The sequence below is a fragment of the Delphinapterus leucas genome, chromosome 4, assembly GCF_059928025.1.
Source record: "Delphinapterus leucas isolate spDelLeu-1000000601 "Yukka" chromosome 4, BTC_Dleu_Yukka2, whole genome shotgun sequence".
Taxonomy (NCBI): Eukaryota; Metazoa; Chordata; class Mammalia; order Artiodactyla; family Monodontidae; genus Delphinapterus; species Delphinapterus leucas.
The window spans coordinates 18,787,900-18,812,209 of record NC_143132.1 but is presented as its reverse complement, the minus strand read 5'-3'; the positions used below and the strand labels follow the sequence as shown (position 1 = coordinate 18,812,209).

The window sequence follows — 24,310 nt, the reverse complement described above, 5'->3', positions numbered from 1 at the left end:
GACGAAATGTCTATTTAGGTCTCCTGCCCATTTTTGGATTGGGTTGTTTGTTTGTTTGGTATTGAGCTGCATGAGCTGTTTGTAAATTGTGGAGATTAATCCTTTGTCAGTTGCTTCATTTGCAAATATTTTCTCCCATTCTGACGGTTGTCTTTTCATCCTATTTATGGTTTCCTTTGCTGTGCAAAACCTTTTAAGTTTCATTAGGTCCCATTTGTTTATTTTTGTTTTTATTTCCATTTCTCTAGGAGGTGGGTCAAAAAGGATCTTGCTGTGATTTATGTCATACAGTGTTCTGCCCATGTTTTCCTCTAGGAGTTTTATAGTGTCTGGCCTTACATTTAGGTCTTTCATCCATTTTGAGTTTATTTTTGTGTATGGTGTTAGGGAGTGTTCTACTTTCATTGTTTTACACGTAGCTGTCCAGTTTTCCCAGCATGATTTATTGAAGAGGCTGTCTTTTCTCCATTGTATATTCTTGCCTCCTTTATCAAAAATAAGGTGACCATATGTGCGTGCGTTAATCTCTAGGCTTTCTATCCTGGTCCATTGATCTATATTTCTGTTTTTGTGCCAGTACCATACTGTCTTGATTACTGTAGCTTTGTAGTAGAGTTTGAAGTCAGGAAGCCTGATTCCTCCAGATCCATTTTTCTTTCTCAAGATTGCTTTGGCTACTGGGGGTCATTTGTGTTTCCATACAAATTTTGAAATTTTTTGTTCTAGTTCTCTGAAAAATGCCATTGGTAGTTTGATAGGGCTTGCACTGAATCAGTAGATTGCTTTGGGTAGTAGAGTCATTTTCACAATGTTGATTCTTCCAATCCAAAAACATGGTATATCTCTCCATCTGTTTGTATCATCTTTAATTTCTTTCATCAGTGTCTTGTAGTTTTCTGCATACAAGTCTTTTGTCTTCTTAGGTAGGTTTATTCCTACGTATTTTATCCTTTTTGTTGCAATGGTATATGGGAGTGTTTCCTTAATTTCTCTTTCAGATTTCTCATCATTAGTGTATAGAAATGCAAGAGATTTCTGTGCGTTAATTTTGTATCCTGCTATTCTACCAAATTCATTGATTAGCTCTAGTAGTTTTCTGGTAGCATGTTTAGGATTCTCTATGTATAGTATAATGTCATCTGCAAAGAGGGACAGTTTTACTTCTTTTCCGATTTGGATTTCTCTTATTTCTTTTTCTTCTCTGATTGCTGTGGTTAAAAATTCCAAAACCATGTTGAATGATAGTGGTGAGAGTGGGCAACCTTGTCTTGTTCTTGATCTTAGTGCAAATGGTTTCAGTTTCTCACCATTGAGAAGGATGTTGGCTGTGGGTTTGTCATATATGGCCTTTATTATATTGAGGTAAGTTCCCTCTATGCATACGTTCTGGAGGGTTTTTATCATAAATGGGTGTTCAAATTTTGTCAAAAGCTTTTTCTGAAGCTATTGAGATGATCATATGGTTTTTCTCTTTCAGTTAGTTAATATGGTTTATCACATTGACTGATTTATGTATATTGAAGAATTCTTGCATTCCCGGGATAAACCCCACTTGATCATGGTGTATGATCCTTTTAATGTGCGTTTGGATTCTATTTGCTAGTATTTTGTTGAGGAATTTTACGTCTATGTTCATCACAGATATTGGCCTGTAGTTTTCTTTTTCTGTGACATCTTTGTCTGGTTTTGGTATCAGGGTGATGGTGGCCTCGTAGAATGAGTTTGGGAGTGTTCCTCCCTCTTTTGGAAGAGTTTGAGAAGGATAGGTGTTAGCTCTTCTCTAAATGTTTGATAGAATTCGCCTGTGAAGCCATCCGGTCCTAGGCTTTTGTTTGTTGGAAGAATTTTAATCACAGTCTCAATTTCAGTGTTTGTGATTGGTCTGTTTATATGTTCTATTTCTTCCTGGTTCAGTCTCGGAAGGTTGTGCTTTTCTAAGAATTTGTCCACTTCCCCCAGGTTGTCCATTTTATTGGCATATAGTTGCTTGTAGTAATCTTGCATGATCCTTTGTATTTCTGCAGGTTCCATTGTTACTTCTCCTTTTTCATTTCTAATTCTATTGATTTGAGTCTTCTCCCTTTTTTTCTTCATGAGTCTGGCTAATGGTTTATCAATTTTGTTTATCTTTTCCAAGAACGAGCTTTTAGTTTTATTGATCTTTGCTATCATTTCCTTCATTTCTTTTTCATTTATTTCTGAGCTGATCTTCATGATTTCTTTCCTTCTGCTAATTTTGGGGGTTTTTCTTCTTCTTTCTCCAATTGCTTTAGGTATAAGGTTAGGTTGTTTATTGGAGATTTTTCTTGTTTCTTGAGGTAGGATTGTATTGCTACAAACCACCCTCTTAGAACTGCTTTTGCTGCATCCCATAGGTTTTGGGTCATCATGTTTTCATTGTCATTTGTCTCTAGGTATTTTTTGATATCCTCTTTGATTTCTTCAGTGATCTCTTGGTTATTTAGCAGTGTATTGTTTAGTCTCCATGTGTTTGTAGTTTTTACAGATTTTTTCCTGTAATTGATATCTAGTCTCACAGCACTGTGGTCGGAAAAGATACTTGATATGATTTCAATTTCTTAAATTTACCAAGGCTTGATTTGTGACCCAAGATATGATCTAACCTGGAGAATGTTACGTGAGCCCTTGAGAAGAATGTGTATTCTGTTGTTTTTGGATGGAATGTCCAATAAATATCAATTAAGTCCATCTTGTTTAATGTATCATTTAAAGCTGTGTTTCCTTATTTATTTACATTTTGGATGATATGTCCATTGGTGAAAGTGGGGTGTTAAAGTTCCCTACTATGATTGTTACTGTTGATTTCCCCTTTTATGGCCGTTAGCATTTGCCATATGTATTGAGGTGCTCCTGTGTTGGGTGCATAAATATTTACAATTGTTATTTCTTCTTCTTGGATTGATCCCTTGATTATTATACAGTGTCCTTCTTTCTCTATTGTAATAGTCTTTATTTTAAAGTCTATTTTGTCTAATATGGGAATTGCTACTCCAGCTTTCTTTTGATTTCCATTTGCATGGAATATCTTTTTCCATCCCCTCACTTTCAGTCTGTATGTGTCCCTACGTCTGAAGTGGGTCTCTTCTAGACAGTATATATATGGGCCTTGTTTTTGTATCCATTCAGCCAGTCTATGTCTTTTGGTTGGAGCATTTAATCCATTTACATTTAAGGTAATTAACGCTATGTATGTTCCTATTACCAGTTTTTAATTGTTTGGGGCTTATTATTATAGGGCTTTTCCTTCTCTTGTATTTCCTGCCTAGAGAAGTTCCTTTAGCATTCATTGTAAAGCAGGTTTGGTGGTGCTGAATTCTCTTAGCTTTTGCTTCTCTGTAAAAGTTTTAATTTCTCCATCGAATCTGAATGAGATCCTTGCTGGATAGTGGAATCTTGGTTGTAGGTTTTTCCCTTTCATTACTTTAAATATGTCCTGCCACTCCCTTCTAGCTTGCAGAGCTTCTGCTGAAAGATCCGCTGCTAACCTTATGGGGATTCTCTTGTATGTTATTTGTTGCCTTTCCCTTGCTGCTTTTAATATTTTTTCTTTGTATTTAATTTTTGATAGTTTGATTAATATGTGTCTTGGTGTGTTTCTCCTGGGATTTATCCTGTGTGGTACTCTTTGCACTTCCTGCACTTGATCATATTAGAGAAGTTTTCTACTATAATCTCTTCAAGTGTTTTCTCAGTCCCTTTCTTTTTCTCTTCTTCTTCTGGGACACCTATAATTTGAATGTTGGTGCATTTAATGTTGTCCCAGAGGTCTCTGAGACTGTCCTCAACTCTTTTCATTCTTTTTTCTTTATTCTGCTCTGCAGTAGTTATTTCCACTGTTTTATCTCCAGGTCACCTATCCGTTTTCTGTCTCAGTTATCCTGCTACTGATTGCTTCTAGAGAATTTTTCATTTCATTTATTGTGTTGTTCATGATTGTTTGTTTACTCTTTAGTTCTTCTAGGTCCTTGTTAAATGTTTCTTGTATTTTCTCCATTCTATTTCCAAGATTTTGGATCATATTTACTACCATTACTCTGAATTCTTTTTCAGGTAGGCTGCCTATTTCCTCTTCATTTTTTGGTCTTATAGGTTTTTACCTTGCTCCTTCATCTGCTGTGTATTTCTCAGTCTTCTCATTTCGCTTAACTTACTGTGTTCGGGGTCTCCTTTTTGCAGGCTACAGGTTCGTAGTTCACATTGTTTTTGGTGTCTGTCCTCAGTGTGTAAGTCTGATTCATTGGGTTGTGTTGTTTTTCTGGTGGAGGGGACTGGTGCCTGTGTTCTGGTGGATGAGGCTGGATAGTGTCTTTCTGGCACGCAGAATGGCTTCCAGTGGTATGTTTTGGGGTGTCTGTGACCTTATTATGATTTTACGCAGCCTCTCTCTGGGTGGGGTTGTGTTCTGTCTTGCTAGTTGTTTGCCATATGATGTTGAGCACTGTAGCTTGCTGGTCATTGAGTGGAACTGGGTCTTAGCATTGAGATGGAGATCTCTGAGAGAGGTTTCACTGTTTGATATTATGTGCAGCCGATTATGTGCAGCCAGTAGGTCTCTGGTGGACCAATGTCATGAACTTGCCTCTCCCACCTTAGAGGCTCAGGCCTGACACCCAGCCAGAGCACCAAGACCCTGTCAGTCACACGGCTCAGAAGAAAAGGGAGAAAAAAGAATAAAGAAAGAAAGAAAAAAGTAAAATAAAGTTCTTTAAAAAAAAAAATTATTAAACATTAAAAAAACAGGTAAGAAAGAAGAGAGCAACCAAACTAAGAAACAAATCCACCAATGATAACAAGGGCTAAAAACTATACTTAAAAAAAAAAAAAGAAAAGAAAACGGACAGACAGAAACCTAGGACAAATGGTAAAAGCAAAGCTGTACAGACAAAATCATAAAAAAAGCATACACATACACGCTTGCAAAAAGAGAAAAAGAAAAAAATATATATATAAAATAAAAAGGAAGAGGGCAACCAAATCAATAGAGAAATCTACCGATGATAATAAGCTCTAAATACTAAACTAAGATAAACATAAAACCAGAAACAAATTAGATGCAGAAAGTAAATCCTGTTTATAGTTGCTCCCAAAGTCCACTGCCTCAGTTTTGGGATGATTCGTTGTCTGTTCAGGTATTCCACAGATTCAGGGTACATCAAGTTGATTGTGGAGATTTAATCTGCTGCTCCTGAGGCTGCTGGGAGAGATTTCCCTTTCTCTTCTTTGTTCACACAGCTCCTGGGGTTCAGCTTTGGATTTGGCCCTGCCTCTGCGTGCAGGTCGCCTGAGGGCGTCTGTTCTCCGCCCAGACAGGGTGGGGTTACAGGATCAGCTGATTAGTGGGTCTGGCTCACTCAGGCCGGGGGGGAGGGAGGGGTACAGAATGCAGGGTGAGCCTGCAGTGGCAGAGGCTGGCATGATGTTGCACCAGCCCGAGGCACGCCATGTGTTCTTCCAGGGAAGTTGTCCCTGGATCATGGGACTCTGGCAGTGGCGGGCTGCACGGGCTCCCGGGAAGGGAGGTGTGGAGAGTGACCTGTGCTTGCACACAGGCTTCTTGGTGGCTGTAGCAGCAGCCTTAGCATCTCATGCCCATCTCTGGGGTCCGCGCTGACAGCCGCGGCTCGCACCCGTTTGTGGAGCTTGTTTAGGCGGTGCTCTGAGTCCCCTCTCCTCGTGCACCCCAAAACAATGGTCTCTTGCCTCTTACGCATTTCCAGACTTTTTCTTGGGCTCCCTCCCAGCTAGCTGTGGCGCACTATCCCTCTTCAGGCTGTGTTCACGCAGCCAACCCCAGTCCTCTCCCTGGGATCTGACCTCCGAAGCCCGAGCCTCAGCTCCCAGCTCCCACCTGCCCAGGCGCCTGGGCAGACAAGCATTTCTGGCTGGTGAGTGCTGGTTGGCACCAATCCTCTGTGCAGGAATCTCTCTGCTTTGCCCCTGCACCCCTGTTTTTGTGTCTCCTCCGTGGCTCCGAAACTTCCCCCCCACCCACCCCCTGTCTCCGCCAGTGAAGGGGCTTCCTAGTGTGTGGAAACGTTTCCTCCTTCACAGCTCCCTCCCCGAGCTGCAGGTCCTGTCCCTATTCTTTTGTCTCTGTTTTTTCTTTTTTCTTTTGCCCTACCCAGGTATGTGGCGAGTTTCTTGCCTTTTGGGAGGTCTGAGGTCTTCTGCCAGCATTCAGTAGGTGTTCTCTAGGAGTTGTTTCACAGGTAGATGTATTTCTGATGTATTTGTGGGACGGAAGGTGATCTCCACGTCTTAGTCCTCTGCCATCTTGAAGGTCCCTCCCAGTTAAAGAACTTTAGCAAATGTTTAAGTTTGTCTCTGAGTTCATTTATGTAGGAAAAGATGACAAAACACAAAAACCCCACAAAAACAAAAACCCACAATAACAGAAACAAAACCAAACCTTTCTTAACAAAAATTCAGTTTTAGCTAATGAGTGATGAAATGATTCCTAAATCCCCCCTGCAAATTTCTAAATTACAGACCAAAACAAAATGCCATGTCGTTCACCCAGATCTCAATTCTCTGTAGTACTACTACCAGTGACCTATTATAATATCAGTGGAATTTTGATCCCAACTCTTGAGAGTAAAATAAAATAGTTAAAATTAACTCAGCGATGGCTGATCAATTATACTAAAATTAAATGGTAGGTCATAACCAGAACAGAACCTCATGGTTAGATTTTTTTTCCATAAAAACAAAATCTGATAGGAGTGGGCAGAGATTATTTAAATGAGAAACAGAAAGATAGACAGATTTATAGAAGAAATAAAACTATGTGCTAGATGTTCTGGCACCTACAAAAGACCAAACTTAAAGGCCACCTTACCTCCCATCTGCATAGTCTGTATCTGCTCCACCCCACCAGACATCTGAGTCATCCTCCTCTGCATCTGCTGAGTCAATATTGTCACTTTCGTCGGCCAGTGGGCAACAAACAAACTCCACCCCTCTGAACTTGTCAATTCCACAGGGCAGCAGCATGCCATAGTCATGCAAGTTGGTACTCTTCTCACTACAGGTCTACAAAAGGTAAGGAGAAAACGGTGAGAGTACTGGAATAGATGTGCTTCACTGTAGGAAAATCTCAATCATAACAACACACAGGCCCAGCATATCAAGAACCAATTTCACAATGGAAAGAATCATTTGCTTTTCGAGGGGATTTACAACAGAGTTTCTTTAGCACAGGCTTTTTTGGTACCCTTAATTTTTAACTTTGTTACCTATTTAATAAGGATATGTTGTTATACTATAGAAATTAATTAAAAAATAGGAATAGAAACTAATTGGGAGCTAAGATGTAGAAGAGGCTGCATTGTGAATAGTTATCAGAGAATCAGTGCTTTCTGGCTTCATTAGCATATCAGGAAGTAGTGATAGTTTCACGTATATCCCCCCAACCCACTTCTACCTCCCTTATGTATGGAAGCCTCTCTCGCTCAGACCTATCGCATTCTAGAAATTCTAACTTTCTTGGCTCACTTCCAAAATAACAATCCTGGGAAGAGAAGAAATTATCCTCTGCTATGAATCAGAACTTAAAGTCAGTAGAGATTTCTCCTTCAATATCCTTTTGCTTTCCTGGGATTTGCTAAATTCCCACACATTTAAATTAACATAAAGCTTTGAAAGCATCCAGCGGTGACAGATGATAATTCAACACACATAGGTAAACAATGAAATTTTACAAGTGTATTTTGACCTCATAGGAATTAGAGTCATTTTGTTTCTTAGCAACAACAAAAAAAAGTTTTTAAACTCAAGAAGAAATGAAAAATGACGTTATCAGATGGGTACTGGGCTTTAAATTACTTAGTTTGTTTTCTTAATATCTGCTCTTAAACATTTTTATATAAAGACAAGGTCACTTGCCAGCAAATTAAAACATATTATTTTAAAAAAGGCAAAATTAATGCTGAATCATAAGTGGTGTTTTCTGCCTAATAGCGTTAAGGCTATGATGCAATGTTTAAATGAAGGTAGATCAGGGTTTTTCAACTTCAGTATCATTGACATTTTGGACCAGATCATTCTTCAGGGCAAGGGGAGAGGAAAAGCTGTCCTGTTCACTGAAGAATGTTTAGCAGAAGCTCTGGTCTCTGGCCACCAATGCCAGTAGTACCACCCCTTAAGGCAATAATGTCTCCAGACATTGGCTCATGTTTCTGGGAAGGGATGTGGAGTAAAACTGACCCCATTCGAGAACCACTGAGCTAGATAAAGTAGGCTAATTCTAGGAGACTGATCACATTACAAAAAAACTATACAAATTTACTAGAAAAACCTCATAATATATCAAAGGGACAAAGCAGTTTTGAAGGTAGTAATATCAAAAAGTGACATTTGGGGAATTCCCTGGCGGTCCAGTGGTTAGGACTCTGCGCTTCCACTGCTGAGGGCTCGGGTTTGATTCCTGGTGGGGGAACTAAAATCCCACCAGCCACGTGGCACGGCCCCCCCTCAAAAAAGGTGACATTTTATGCTAATTTTTGTATGTCTCTTATCAGCTTTGCCAAAAGCAGGGGTTAGCAAAGCTTAGAATTGGTGCCATAGACTCATCTGCTATGGATCAATGAAGGTGGTAGCATGGCATGGTGAACACAAAATTGGGTGGCACAACTTAGAAACTGAGCTTTCTAACTGTAGCTTTCAGGTTGGTACAGGACAAGCTATTGTTCTACCACTGTATTCCCAAACAGATAATAGAGAAAAAGGTTAAATCCTGAAAACTTGGTATATGACAAAAGAAAAAAAGAGATAAATTAAAAAGAAATTTTAAAGGTATGTTTTAAGGTTTATAGGGAGTATAAAATTGTAGTTTCTAAATTATAAAACATGGCATAGACATAACAAATCTAACTAAATACAAAATACTCATGGACGGTTTTTTAAATAATAATAACTTATTTATCAACACATCTGTTGCCTCAAGATATCCTCTTAAAATATTCATGAAGTCTTTTATTTTTAACAATAATAATTTAAAAAACATATTTATCAACACAGCTGTTGCCTCCAAATACCCTCTAAAATGTCACTGTGCATAGTTCCTAGGAAGTCTTCACTTTAAAAGTAGAAAGAATGAATGGGTTGGTACCTCTTTGGCAACGGTGTGCCAGTGAAGGTGGGTTTCACAAACATCCATCCTCTCCTGGTGTAAGAATTTGCACTTGTCGGGAACGAGGAGGGCATCGCTTACAAACTCACCAACTGCAAGAAAGGAAAACAGCTTCATGTCATCCCGTCTGCATCCCAAGGGTCTTATCCCAGTGACAGTAACAAGGAAAGATGGACTGAAAGAACTTCAGAGAGGTTATACGGCTTTTAGAATGGTGAAGTAATCAATCCAGGAAAGACTAGTACGTTTAGAATGTTGAGTCCTGCTTCCTTAAACAGCCAAGTTCCTTGTCACATTACCTTGATGGTTAAAATACTTCCTACATGTCTTAAGTGAAACTTTAACTTAACTAGTATGAATCTCTGACTGCAAATTAATCATACAAAAAATTGCCATTCTATTGCAACAAGGATTAAAAAATGACAGATTGACACTGCCTAGGCAATCACTGGGAAGAATCAAAATAAATGATTGTCCACTCCTCTTTCTTGGACATTTTAATCTCTTTGTAAGCTAATAGAAAATTAAGCATTTTTCTACTTCCTAAACAAACAAAATCTATATATATACATATGTGTATTATTATTATTTTTAATATATGCTTAGTGTTTTTATTTTATTTTATTTTTGATCATCAAGAAATTTAATTAAAGTAATGGTTACTTTTCAAGTGTATGGAATCACAGAGGAAAACAGAGAAATTCAACTAGATCCATAAAATTTTACTTCTTAAAAAAATATCTAGGGCTTCCCTGGTGGCGCAGTGGTCGAGGGTCCGCCTGCCTATGCAGGGGACGCAGGTTCGTGTCCCGGTCCAGGAGGATCCCACATGCCGCGGAGCGGCTGGGCCCATGAGCCATGGACACTGAGCCTGTGCGTCCGGAGCCTGTGCTCCGCAACGGGAGAGGCCACAACAGTGAGAGGCCCGCATACCGCAAATAAATAAATAAATAAATAAATAAATAAATAAATAAAAATATATCTGAAGCAAATACACATATGTGTATTATATGTTTATATACAATACACATATATACACATACACAGAGAGTTTAATTCAATTAAATTATGAAAACTCCTTAGACTTTTGCTATATATATTTTTAAAATTGTATATCATGCAAACTATTTTTAGCATTGCTGGTACTTCAGATATAAAGATATTACTGACACATAAAGTCCTATAAGAATTCACATTCTCATAAGGGTGAAAGTTGGATAATTACAACATAATGTATAAGCTGTGGGCTTAATTTTTTTTTTTTTGCAGTACGCAGGCCTCTCACTGTTGTGGCCTCTCCCATTGCAGAGCACAGGCTCCAGACGCGCAGGCTCAGCAGCCATGGCTCACGGGCCCAGCCGCTCCGCGGCATGTGGGATCTTCCCGGACCGGGGCACGAACCCGTGTGCCCTGCATCGGCAGGCGGACTCTCAACCACTGCACCACCAGGGAAGCGCTGTGGGCTTAATTTTTATTTGCTTTGTTCACTACAGATCCCCAGCTTTCAGCATAGATTCTGAACACAGTAGGCAATAAATGTCTTGATGAATGAAGAAATTAAACGCTGTAATAGAGATAAAGTGATGGGCCAACATAGTGAACATAGCTGCTTGAGTGTGCTGGGAAAGACCTCAAAATAGAAATAACATTAGAGATGAGTCTAAATGGATGAGCAGGAGTGTGACATGTAGGAAATGAATGGGAAGTTGCAAGATGTAAGGACAGTATCTATCTTGTTTAACGTCCTATTCCCAATCCATGGTCCAGTGTTGGCAAACATGACCATATTGGATGGATGGATGGTTGGAAGGATGGCAAAAGGAAACCTTCTGTGCAAAGAAAGAATAAGGGACAAAGCATATCTGTAGAAGACACAGAAGTTCACTGTGGCTGGAACACATGGTAAGTGGGAAAAAATGTCCAGAAATAAATAAGCTGGAGAAATATGGTGGACTCCAGTTTTAGAGTCTAAGGTTTTAGACGCCATTTTGGACGCAACATAGGCCAAAGGATATTTTAAACAAGAATGATGTGCTCAAGTTTGATTTTCAGGTAAACTCTTTAATCAAGTGAAGGATGGACTAGCGTTTTGAGACCATGAAAGCAGGGAGACCACTGAGTAAGGTACTGCAATCCTTCAAGCAAGACATGCGAGAAGAGATTTAAAGCAACGACTACAAATGAGCAAGGAATACAAGTTGTCCACAGATCAGAAAGACAAGAACAATTTTTTTACTTTCATAGTCCGTTGCATGAAATTTTCTGAAATGCTACATAAAGAGATAAATGTCCTAAGAAGGGGAAGAAAAAAACTTTTCATTCACTCCCATTATATAAAAGGGGCTTGTGGAATCTTAGTCCCGACCAGGGATTGAACCCGGGCCCTTGGCAGTGAAAGTGCAGAGCCCTAACCACTGGACCACTGGGGAATTCCCTAAAAGTGTTCTTTAAAACTCTCTTTCTGGGCTTCCCTGGTGGCGCGGTGGTTGAGAGTCCGCCTGCCGATGCAGGGGACACGGGTTCGTGCCCCGGTCCGGGAGGATCCCACATGCCGCGGAGCAGCTGGGCCCGTGGGCCATGGCCACTGGGCCTGCGCGTCCGGAGCCTGTGCTCCGCAACGGGAGAGGCCACAACAGTGAGAGGCCCGCGTACAGCAAGAAAAAAAAAAACCCTCTTTCTATAAAGGTGCTTAAATTTTAGTCTGTTTCTAGCTGAAACATGCACGTCTCATGATATTTACGTATTTAGTTTAATAAATAATATTTAGATAAAATCTAAGCAAATCACAGGGGATAAACAGCGTCATCTTGTCATTCCTCAAATCTTTGAAACATTCGGTGGTGCCCACAGCATCGTATTGTGAGTCACAGAGAATGCAAGAATTAATGAGACACGTTGCTCCCAAGGGCTGTGTGCAGTTGGTTCTTGGTGAGAAAGGAACCCTTGAGTCCATGGAGTGGCTATTTCTCCATATGCATCACTACATCTCAGCTCCACAACAGCTGTGTGATGGATCTCTTATAATATAAATCTCATTTCCCAGAAACATGTCTAAGGCCGCCTACCTTCAGGAGATTATAACCTAGCCCCAGAGATAAACATTAAGCTATAAACTCTAAGAAAAGAAATGACATAATGCAAGTGATGTCACATTTTTCTTTTGCTTTTACATAGAATACTGTAAAACAAAACAACAAATAAAACAAACAAAAAAAACCAAACTAAAACCAGATGAGTTGGGAGAATGGAAAAAAAAATCCTCATCCAAAACCAATCTACCTTTCTCCAAGTGGACTCTTCATGGTTTCTCAGGGCAGGCAGTCAACCATAGCAAGAATACTTTATATCTGAGGCATCCCAATTTTCAAGGCCACAGGAGGCCAGAAGTGACCAGTGGCCTGAAGATGCTTGCCTGATTTATTAGCTCTGGTCTGTCAAGCCATACTGCCATATCTACAAATGTCTGAAATACTAAGCAATGTTTTTCTATTTTACAAGTAGTTATGGGGAAAGATTCAATGTCTGGCCCAAAGCTATTAAATCAGTTTATGAGACAATCAGAAGATATCAGATACTCCCAACTTTGTCCTGAAATAGTTCTTGTGGCATAAACTGGGTAATAGCTGCCAGACAACAAAGTGTCTTGTTTTACTTGACCTTAGGCCAATCTGCTGAGGAGTAGATTTTAATGCAAAGTCAAAGTCACTGAAAGATATTTACCCTGGTACAATCTAATGTTCATCAAAAGGACACGTACAGCATTAATTTATAAAAGGATATTTGATTTTTTTTTTTAATTTGGAAAATGACACTTCATTTCGTAGTGTAAAGATGCTCTTAGGTTTCTAATATTGCACATAAGCCAAGAAATGTATGTCCCTCAAATGAGATTGTTTTTTTAAAGGACTAATACTGGTTACTTAATAGGCCCTCGGGACTAATGGCAAAATAGAAAACTCATTGTACTCTAACATCAAAATAAAATTCAGCAAAGACTGCATTTTACAACCTTGCTTATATTACTTTCATAACTGATGAAACATACTAGAATGTTACACATCAGAAATTTTAAAGTAATTAAACCACAAAAATCTGTTAAAATTTTTTTAATAAGGAATTAAAGAGAAGTAGTAAAAATATAACGAGTCCTTTTTCAGAAACGGGTTTAGTTTAACATGGTTTATGTTTCCTCTCTTTTTAATTCTAAAAGCATTATTCTTAAAAACCTATGATATGACAAAGGATTATGTGGGAACTCTCTGTACTTTCCACTCAATTTTGCTGTGAACCTAAAATTGCTCTAAAAAATAGTTGTTTAATTAAAAAAAATCTGATAGTATATATACCTGGAGTTTCCATATAGAGCCACGCACACTTTAATTTTTAAAACAAACCTTCTGTTTATTTGGTTTGATCCTCAGGTAGAAAAAAAAAATTAACAGAATTCAAGTGAAAGAGACCAAAATAAATTAAGTATCATAATGAGATAATTAAGTATCATAATGTTTTGGCTAATGCTGAACTTTAGGAATTTGGCACCATTTAATCCTAGTGGTTCAATTCAGTGTACACTGTGCATATTTACTGATAATCATACAACCTGGTTTCTTGTTTTAAAAATTCACAATTTATATTACACACACTGCAATTGAAAGGGAATTTTCACAGCTAAGGAACAAAATCTGTGCTTGGCTTCTTAGCTAAAAAGTCTTGGCAAGGTAAACAATAATGCCAAATTCAGCTGAGACTCTGCAAGCATCAATCCACTGGCTCTTTGGTGGTCTTTGAGAGGATTGGCTTACTTAAATTACCTCATTTTGCAGATGGGAGGGAAATAATCCAGGTCAAGTGGCCTGCCCACAGAGCCAGCTGGCGGTGGAACTGACCTGAAAATCTGAATCTCTGGACTCTCCATCCAAGTGTGGTAACTGAACTTGCTGCCATTTAAAGTCTGCTCGAAATGGGTTATTTGGCTAATTCCCTTTGGCTTTTATAAAAGTAGATTCACTTTTGCACTACAAAATATTTCAGTGTTGTGATCTACAATGTGGCAGTTTGACAATAAAACTGGATTTAAATTAGCTAGCAAGTCATGTGAAACAGCTGAAAATGCATTCTACTGCACAGAATAGAGCACAGGATAAACACAGAAGAGAATGCATGACAAACAGTGGCTTAAAAACACGATGGGACAGCTTCCCTGGTGGCGCAGTGGTTGAGAGTCCACCTGCCGATGCAGGGGACATGGGTTCGTGCCCTGGTCCGGGAAGATCCCACATGCCGCGGAGCGGCTGGGCCCATGAGCCATGGCCACTGAGCCTGCACGTCTGGAGTCTGTGCTCCGCAGTGGGAGAGGCCACAACAGTGAGAGGCCCGCGTATTGAAAAAAAAAAAACAAAACACGATGGGATGATTTCTCTGCAATAAGAAGTCTGGTATTGAGGCTGAAGCTACTGCAGATGTTCAATGCTGCCCTCAGGGACTAGGTTATTCCTATCTTTCTGCACTGCTGTCCTTAGCATGTTGGCATTTGTCATGATGTCTTATGGTCACAAAATCTTAAGACTTCATATCCAAGTTTCAGACAGGAACAGGAAGAAAAGGCCAAGGGATGAAGGTTTTTTGGTATGTTTTTTTTCCCTATTAAAGCTTTGCTGTCTTACATGGGAGGAACATCCTCCCCAGTATCCACATCCTATATACCATAGCTACGTTATCTGGCACACTAAGCTGCCAGGGAATCTGCAGAAAGTATTTTTGGCTGAGCACACTGTCACCATGAATTAAAAAAATCTGGAATTCTGTTCGAAAAGAAGAACTGGAAATGAATATTAAACAGGCAAGTACTATGAAATTTGAAGATAGGAATGTATTTTTCAATTTCTTCATGTTCCTTTTCAAGAGACAGATGATTCCAGGAAGAAAATAGAATAGAGCGAAAGTATTACAACTAAAACCAAAGAGACTGTGAATCCATGGCACAGGGAGGGAGAAAAGGGGGGAAAGGATATCAGAGGAAAGAACAGAATTTCTCAAAACTGAGGCTGCTAAGTTTTTGAGAGTCAGAGTGGGATTGAACAGATTGATTAAAAAAGATTCCAGAACCCCACATATGTTCTTCAAGACACAGAAAGCTCAGATGAATAAACTGTGTTTCTATGAATTCACAAAGACTAAAATGGTGTTGGCTAGAAACATCTGAAGTCTTTGTATTTTGGCCGAAGGTGTAACCTCTCTTCCTTGTCTCTCAAGAGTTAAGGGAAAGGGGGCAGGAGAACATTCTAGCAATGGAATTCCTGAAAAATGGCAAAGCCTCAGTTTCCTTCCTTGTGCTATACTCTTCTATGAGAGATGAGATGTGGCCCAGACCTGGCTCCCGAAGGTAAGATTCAATAGTTCCAGTAATTCTGGACCCTGTGCCCAGCACTGGCCTAAATGCTTCCTGGACATCATCTCACATCACACTCAGAACCACACACCAAAGCAGCTATAATGATCTCACTTTATAAGAGAAGAAGGTGAGACTAAGATGTTACATAATCAGCCCAGCTCACACATGTGGTAAATGGTGGAGTTGGGAGTATGAGTTAATATTCATAAAGCACTCAACTCAGTGCCCACAACAAAGGTGCTCAATAAATTATTTTATTAGTATTATGACTAATACCTTTTCCCCAGTATGTCATCGACCACTAAGGCTTCTCATATTAATACTAATTATAGTTACTTAGAACAGTAACAGCTACTGAAGGCAATGGGGTTTTATTTTCATTACACCATCTCCACCAAGTTATAGTTCTATAGATAAATGGTATTACATTTGAGTATTGCTTATAATGTGAGAGGAAAAAACAGTGGTCATTAGGGTGGGGTGGAATCCCTAGGACAGGAGAAGTAGGGAATCCGAGTGATCAGTGCTTTCGCCTTTCGCACAGGACTCGCGCGCCCTGGCTGTGGGGGTGTTTCCTGAATCCCCTCCGTTGCTCACTGTCCTTCATTCACTAACTCTCCACTGCATACCTTCTATTTTTCCTTAGTGCTGGGAATACAGCAGTCGACTAAAGAGATGAAACTAAATGGGATTCTGGTGGGAAAGATAAAGCAAAAAAGTAAAAGAGAATGTCAGACGGTAATGAACATTACAGAGATAAGGCACATGAAGGGATAGAGGCTTTGGTGGAGGAGGGGGTAAAATTTTAAACAGTGTTCAGGGAAAGTCTCACTAAAAATAGGACATGTGAGTGAAGACCTGAGGAAGTGAGGTAACAAACCAACCAGATCTCAGAGGGAGGGACAAGTGTAAAGGCCCTGAGGCAGAAGCCTGCCTGGTGGGTTTACAGAATAGCAAGGGGACCAGTGTCGTCACAGATGAATGACAGACAGGAGGTCACTGAGTGGGAGCAGACTGCACGGGGCCTTAAACATTGCCCACACTCTGGCCAGCACCCTGAGGGGCACTGGAAGACTCTGGTGTGGTTTTCTAAGCGACTTATTCTTGCCCAAGTGGGCAAGATTAGAAGGAGGAAGACCAGGTAGTGAGCTGTGGCAGTGATCCAGTTGGGAGATGACAATGGCTTGGACCAGGATGATGGCAGTAGAGATGGTGGGCAGTGGTAAGAGTCTGGATACAGTGTGAAGATAGAATCTAAAGGATTAACTGAGGGGCGTAAGAGAAAAAGTGTCAAGGATCTAACTGGTTCCATTCCAGGAGCTAGAAGATGCTTTATACTGAAGACAGCAGAAAACGATTGGGCAAGACTCTCCTAATCTTTCCCAGGGCATGTGCAGACGAGTAGAACATTCCAGATTCATGTACTTAGTAACCTACACTCCTGCATCCATGCACATCAAAGTGGGAACTGTAAACAAGCATTCACTCAGGTGATTTTTAATTTTACCATGTCAGACTCTTCCTCTGCTAACATTTTTATTGAATTTGCTCATTACATATTGATATTTTGTAACTTTCACATGTTAACAAATAGGCTGGGACATTTTTCTGGAAGGTATTTGTATTCAAGAGATGGAAAGAATAGTTACAGAAGCACCCAAAATACTTTTCAACAAACTTTTCATGTGATAGAACTGTTACGGTCTTTGCTTCAGAGAATGGGTAGTTACTGGGTTCTCAAAGAGGACTTGGGACAAGGGTGAATTACCCATTTGAAAAGATACATGCACCCCAAAGTTCATAGCAGCACTATTTACAGTAGCCAAGACATGGAAGCAACCTAAATGTCCATCAACAAATGAATGGATAAAGAAGATGTGGTATGTGTGTATATATATATATATATATATATATATATATATATATATTATGGAATATTACTCAACCATAAAAAAGAAGGAAATAATGCTATTTGCAGCAACATGGATGGACCTAGAGATTATCAGACTAAGTGAAATAAGCCAGACAGAGAAAGATGAACACCATATGATATCACTTATATGTGGAATCTAAAAAAAATATATACAAATGAACTTATTTGCAAAACAGAAATATACCCACAGACATAGAAAACAAACTTACGGTTACCAAAGGGGAAAGGTAGGGGGGATAAATTAGGAGGTTGGTATTAACATATACACACTACTATATATGAAATGGATAACCAACAAGGACCTACTGTATAGCACAGGAAACTGTACTCAATATTTTGTAATACCCTATAAGGGAAAAGATCTGAAAAAGAATACATATATATGTGTGTGTGTATATATATATATACACACACACACACACACACACACACACACACATATGTATAACTGAATCATTGTGCTGTACACCTGAAACTAACATTGTAAATCAACTATACTTCAATTAGAAAAACAACAGGGCTTCCCTGGTGGCGCAGTCGTTGAGAGTCTGCCTGCTGATGCAGGGGACACAGGTTCGTGCCCCGGTCCAGGAAGATCCCACATGCCGCGTAGCGGCTAGGCCCGTGAGCCATGGCCCCTGAGCCTGCGCGTCCGGAGCCTGTGCTCCGCAACGGGAGAGGCCACAACAGTGAGAGGCCTGCGTACCGCAAAAACAAACAAACAAACAAAACAACAAAAACCGTGACTGTTGCTATCACCAACATTTCACAGTAACTATCACCAGATAGCAGTGAGAACTGACAGATGGCGGTCTTCAGATCAGAACTGTTTGCCAGATGGCAGAAATTACATGAATCAAGATAAGAAAAAGGCAAAAGAAGTGAAAACTAAAAGTTTCCCCGAAATCCTCTCTCTAATTTTTTCAAGTGAGTGGAGCCCAGTCTCACGTACATACACAAATGGCAGCTTGTACTAGATAGAAATAGTCTTTTACCCAGGCTCTGAATAACACTGGTCTTAAGATGATGAAAACGGTGCAGAGGACATATGTCAAAAAGACAAGAATAAAATAAACGTTTGTTAGCAATTTTGCAGCTTTTTAAAAGCCTCACAAAGGTATGAGCTAACAACTCTGATACTGTTCAGCAAGTGCACAATTGAACAATTGTGTAAATAGAAGGTGGATGGTGGGACCAGGTTTCCCACTGTTGGAGTGAGAATTTACAGATGAGCAAGGGGAGGAGGAAGAAGTATCCGTGTAATAACAGATTAGAGTTGGAGACATAAGGATGAACTGATATTTAGCTTAATATAGATACAAATGGTTAGCTATAGAAATAGTCATACAAGGAGGACTATACACAAATATAACGCCTCACTCTGTCAGTTGAGAGGACTTAAAAGCAAAGATGTTCCAGTAGCAATGAGCACACCTGACGCCCAGATCTCAGTTTTTAATATTATTCTCCAATAAAAGGAACCAGAGCTCCTTAGAGGAATAATGGATTCTGGGATTGGGACATAAAATATAGAAGATGAGTTGGAGCATCTTGTGGAGAAGAAAATAAAAGAAGGTATTTCAAATTTTAAGCACAGGAGGGCTTCCCTGGTGGCGCAGTGGTTGAGAGTCCGCCTGCCGGTGCAGGGGACATGGGTTTGTGCCCCGGTCCGGGAGGATCCACGTGCCGCGGAGCGGCTGGGCCCGTGAGCCATGGCCTCTGAGCCTGGGTGTCCACAGCAGCCTTTGCTCCGCAGCAGGAGAGGCCACAACGGTGAGAGGCCCGCGTACCGAAAAAAAAAAAAAAAAAGCATAGGAGCTAAATGAATGAGTTTCCAAAGGCCAAAACTGGAACAATTTGAGTAATAATATATATGTGTATACATATATATATAAAATTAATAAAGCAGTGTTAGATTATAACACAAAATATAAAATATTTATTTATGAGTCAAAATAACTGAATAAATAAATGGGTGGAAAGAGGCAAATTCTGCCTGTGCAGAATTCCAAATCATCTATGCCCTTGAGGAGGTGAGGCATAATGGTCTTAATTGTGGGCTATGGCTAGTGATTTCCTTTTGAAGAGTTCAATACACAATGGGGAGAAAAGAGCATCTTTATAGTGGAGAAACCTGACAACCACTACCCCAGCCATGCGATCAAAGTCAACAACAGTTACGTATCATGTTGATAATAGGTGCCCTTGATGTGATATGATGAAAAGGGCACTTTACCTCTGTAGTCTTTCTTCCAAAAACCCATAACCCCAGCCTAAGCATGAGAAAATTGCAACAGAGGGACATCTAACAAAATACCTGACCAGTACTCCTCAAAACTGCCAAGGTCATCAAAAAGGAAGGTATGAGAAACTGTCATGGCCAAGAAGGGGCTGAGAAGACCTGGCAAGTAAATGTCATGTGGTGTTCTGGATGGGATCTTGGAACAGAGAAAGGACTTTAGGTAAAAGCTAAGGACATAAATAAGGTATGAATAAAGGACAGACTTTATTAATAATGTATCAAAATTGGTTCATTAACTGTAACTAATGTACCATATTAATGTAAGATGTTAATATTAAGGGAAACTGGGCAAGGTGGTGTATGGGAACTCTCTGGGCTATCCTGTCAATTTTTTTGTCAATCTAAAACTTAAAGTAATGCCTACTTAAAAATATTTGAAGCTTCCGCAACAAATTTTAATAAGGACATACCTATTTACATCTATATCAACATTGTGGCCTTCAAAAACTGTCCATGAAATTACTGTCAACTGAAAAGAACTTGTGTTAAAAAAGATCTTTACTAGCTTGGGTTTTTCGTCTATGTCATCTAAAATAACTAGACAAAGCTTAGTTTTAGATTTTCTTAGCAAATCTCTTTTTCAATAATTTGTGTAATGTGTGGCATTTAAATTCTTTTAAAAATTTCAGAATATTCACACATATATCAATAATAAAGGAAATTCTTTGCTTTTCAAGTTTAACCTTGTCTTAGAAATGTAAAAGTCACTGATCACAGAATTCAATTCCTCTTTACAGATTAGGAAACTTAGGCCTGATCTGGTTTCTGTCTAGTTAATAACAGAACCAGGTTCAACTTTGGGCCCTAAATCTATTGGAATGCTCACTATTTCAGCAAAGTGTTACAGTATTCCACAAATTCTTTTCCTGGTTTTGTTTTTAAATTTTATTGAAGTATAGTTGATTTACAATACTGTATAAGTCTCAGGTGAACAGCACAGCAATTCAGATATATATGTTCTTTTTCAGACTTTTCCCTTATAGGTTATTACATAATATTGAGTATAGTTCCCTGAGCTATACACTAGGTCCTTGTTGGTTATCTATGTTATACAAAGTCATGTGTATATGTTAATCCCAGCCTCCTAATTTATCCCTCCCCGCCTCCTTTCCCCTTTGGTACCCATAAGTTTGTTTTCTGTGTCTGTGAGTCTCTTTCTGTTTTGGAAATAAGTTCATTTGTGTCTTTTTTTTGGATTCCACATATAAGTGATATCACATGATATTTGTCTTTCTCTGTCTGATTTACTTCACTTAGTATGATAATCTCTAGGTCCATCCATGTTGCTGCAGATGACAATATTCCACAAATTCTGAATCATGCCTTCCTCACCAAACCACCCAAGATTAGTTAAGTTACATGTGTTTTTTCTGTTGCCCCTTTTTTATTGATTTATTACTCATATTCTTGAGTTCTATTAATAATGGGCCTTTTTATTGCTTATATTTGTAATTATCCCAACATCAGTTAAAAGATGGAATTATGAAAATAATGGTTGTTAAATCTTTCCAGGTCGGGGGTTCTCAAACTTTAACGTGCTTCAGAGTCACCTTGGGATGCTTGACCAGACAGTAGTAGATCCATCCCCTTCTGGCCCCAAGACCTGGACCTGATCTGGGATGGGTGTGAAAACACACCTCCTCAGGGGGATTCGGATTCAGGTGGTTCATGGACCACACTTTGAGAAATGATGTTTGGAACAGGGTTTCTCAAGCTTTAACGTGTACCCGAATCACCTGGGGATCTTGTTAAAATGCAGTTTCTGATTGGAAAAGTCTAGGGTGGGACTGATTCTACTTTTCTAACAAGCTCCCAAGTGACTGGATTCAGCTGTTCCTTCAGGTAGCAAGGGTGTCCTTAAGATAATCCATTATAACTCATTAAGTGTTTGTTTTTTTTTAAGTTACAGGTTATTGCATTATGAAACACTTTTTAGAATGGCTTTTCTTTTTCTTTTTAATAGTGGTAAAATACACATAACATAGAATTTACCATCTTAACCATTTTTAAGGGTACAGTTCAGCAGCGTTAAGTACATTCACACTGTTGTGAAACCAATCTCCAGAACTCTTTTCATCTTGCAAAACTGAAACTCTATACCCATTAAACAAGTCCCCATTTCCCTCTCCCCCAATCCCCTGGCAACCACCATTCTACAATACTTTCTGTCTTTATGAATTTGACTATTCTAGGTACCTCATATGAGTGGAATCATACTGTATTTGCCTTTTTGTGACTGGCTTGGTCTGTCCCTATTTTGAAAAAAATAATCAAACCTTCTACACTCTCCTTCCATAAGCCTGTGTTCTGTCCCACAGATTGGTGACATTGGCACCATCTTAAGAACTGAACACATTTTCACACATCCCTAAGAGCCAAGTCTCTCCTGTTTTGTCTTTTGTTTCTTTAATCCCAGAAGTTATCACAAAATAGGGTAGAAAGTGTTCTAGATTTGAGGCAGAGGGGAGGAAACTAACTACACAGTGACTCAGGGGATGGAATGATTTCCGTATGTGAAAAGGTGAGGCGAACAAAGCCTCCCGGCCAAAGATGTTCAAATAGGATGAGGAACAAGAATAAAAATTAAAACCCAACATGATTTGGTTGAACTTTAATGGATCATCTCTATTACCACTGAGTAATTCTGAATACCCGTCTGTACTCAGCTCCATGAAGGATACAAAAGAACTGAGACATAATCCTGCACCAGAAGAGCTTTGAGCAGCCCTGTCCAATGGAAATGTAATGTGGGCCATATATGAGGTTTTTAATTTCTAGTAGCCACATTACAAAAGTAAAAAGAAATGGGTAAAATTAATTTTATAATATACTTTCTTTAACCCAGTATACCCTAGATTTTATCGTTTCAACATGCAATCAATGTAAAAAATTATTACTAAAAAAAAAAAAAAAAAAATTATTACTAAGACATTCTACATTCTTTTTTTTTTTACCCCTCAGACTAACTCTCTGATATCTGATGTGTATATTCCACTTATAGCACACACCACTTTGGACTAGAACATTCCAAGTGCTCAATAGTCTCGTGTGGCTAGTGGTCAGTACTAGCTTAGCTTCAAATTTTAAAGATCACGAATATCTTTCAAAGAGTGATAAGTTGAACGTGGACAGGTTGAGGTTAGGAGGGAAACTGAATCTAAGGATACGTGTCTAAACAGAAATAAACGTAAGATTGAATACACTGAGAAGACTATATACCCAGTTCTATATGCCATCACAACACCATATATTTAATCACTGAAAGGGATAGTCAATTTGTTACTACTGTCTACCCTATTTACCAGCAAAATGCCCTTTTTCCCTCATTTCTCCTTTTGCACTTCTCATATTATAATTTGTACTCATGAACATGCGATTAATTCAAATGTGGAAATTTAAATAAGGTTTCCTTTACACCTACTCATTTTTAGCCTAGTTCAGTCTTCTGTATTTTGAGAGATGAGATAAAAAGCTGATATTATAGAGATATCCTGCTAAATTCTCTTTTTCATCTCTTGAAAAAGCAAGTATCCTCACTGGCTGCTTTCTCCTAACATTTTCTTACTTTCTGACATTAAAAAAATTCATAGCCTGATGGGTTTTAAAGATGCAATTAATTGGGGTTATGTATGGGGGCTTTTAAAAAGCCACATAATTGCCAACAAAATACCAATCAGGCTGATGCATGGTGAGGCAAAAGAACCACCAGCTATTACCAAAACCTTAAATTATACAGAGAGGTAAAAATATACAGCATGTTTTGTCCACATACCTTACTCAGAAACCCATGTGTGAGGCAGGCTATAATCAAAAACAGGAAGAGGTGCTTTCACAGATAAACTTCTCAACAGAGTTGTGGACTGTCACTTTCAAGCCCCGGACTTGCTCTTTCCAACCCATCACCAACAATCTTGGGCAAGTCTTCTTTCAAGGTCAGCAGCAACAAATGCATTAGTCTCTTCTCAGCCCTCAAATCAGCTGTCTGCTCTCTACCATAACACCTTCTTCCTTAAATTCTGTCTTCTCTAGGAACACTTGCCCTCCCGTTCTCTATCTTAAGCTAGTCATCCTTTCCCTCTCATTGACTCCGCTTTGAGTTAACTCTGATTATAAAGTAAGACTCTGTCCTCGACCCTCTGCTAGTACTTTCTCACTCCTTAGTCATGCCTAAGGATTCAACAGCCTCCTCTACTCTCAGTGTTGACCTTTCAGTCAACATTTCCATTCCCTCGCTGGACACTCACATGGAGAGCATTGCCTTTTAGCAATCGTATTAGAATCAAGTACCAACTGACCATCAACTCCTGGAACTGTACCCAAAGAACAATAAGCAATTCCTCACTGGGTCAAAATCTATCTTATATGGAAGCAATATAATAGAATAAAACCAACATTCAACTTTTTTTTTTCACATACAATTCAATTTATTTGCTGTTTTACAACTTATAATTCCAAAGGCTTTACAATAATACATTTTCTTAACTTGTTTATTGGTAAAATAACTTTAGCAGTTCCAATCAAGAGGGAGATCAC

At 39.1% G+C, this 24,310-nt stretch overlaps 1 protein-coding gene across 6 annotated transcripts in view; it reads right to left on the bottom strand.

The window, feature by feature from the left end:
• APP (amyloid beta precursor protein) overlaps positions 1-24,310 on the bottom strand; it is a 277,800-nt gene that overhangs the window by 155,653 nt on the left and 97,837 nt on the right. For all 6 annotated transcript variants that reach the window (XM_089910361.1, XM_089910360.1, XM_022573753.3 and 3 more), the window contains exons 4-5: positions 9,131-9,243; positions 6,860-7,053 (exon numbers count right to left, since the gene is read on the bottom strand). In XM_089910361.1, coding sequence (XP_089766487.1) covers positions 6,860-7,053; positions 9,131-9,243 — 307 coding nt within the window. The remainder of the gene's footprint in view (positions 1-6,859; positions 7,054-9,130; positions 9,244-24,310) is intronic.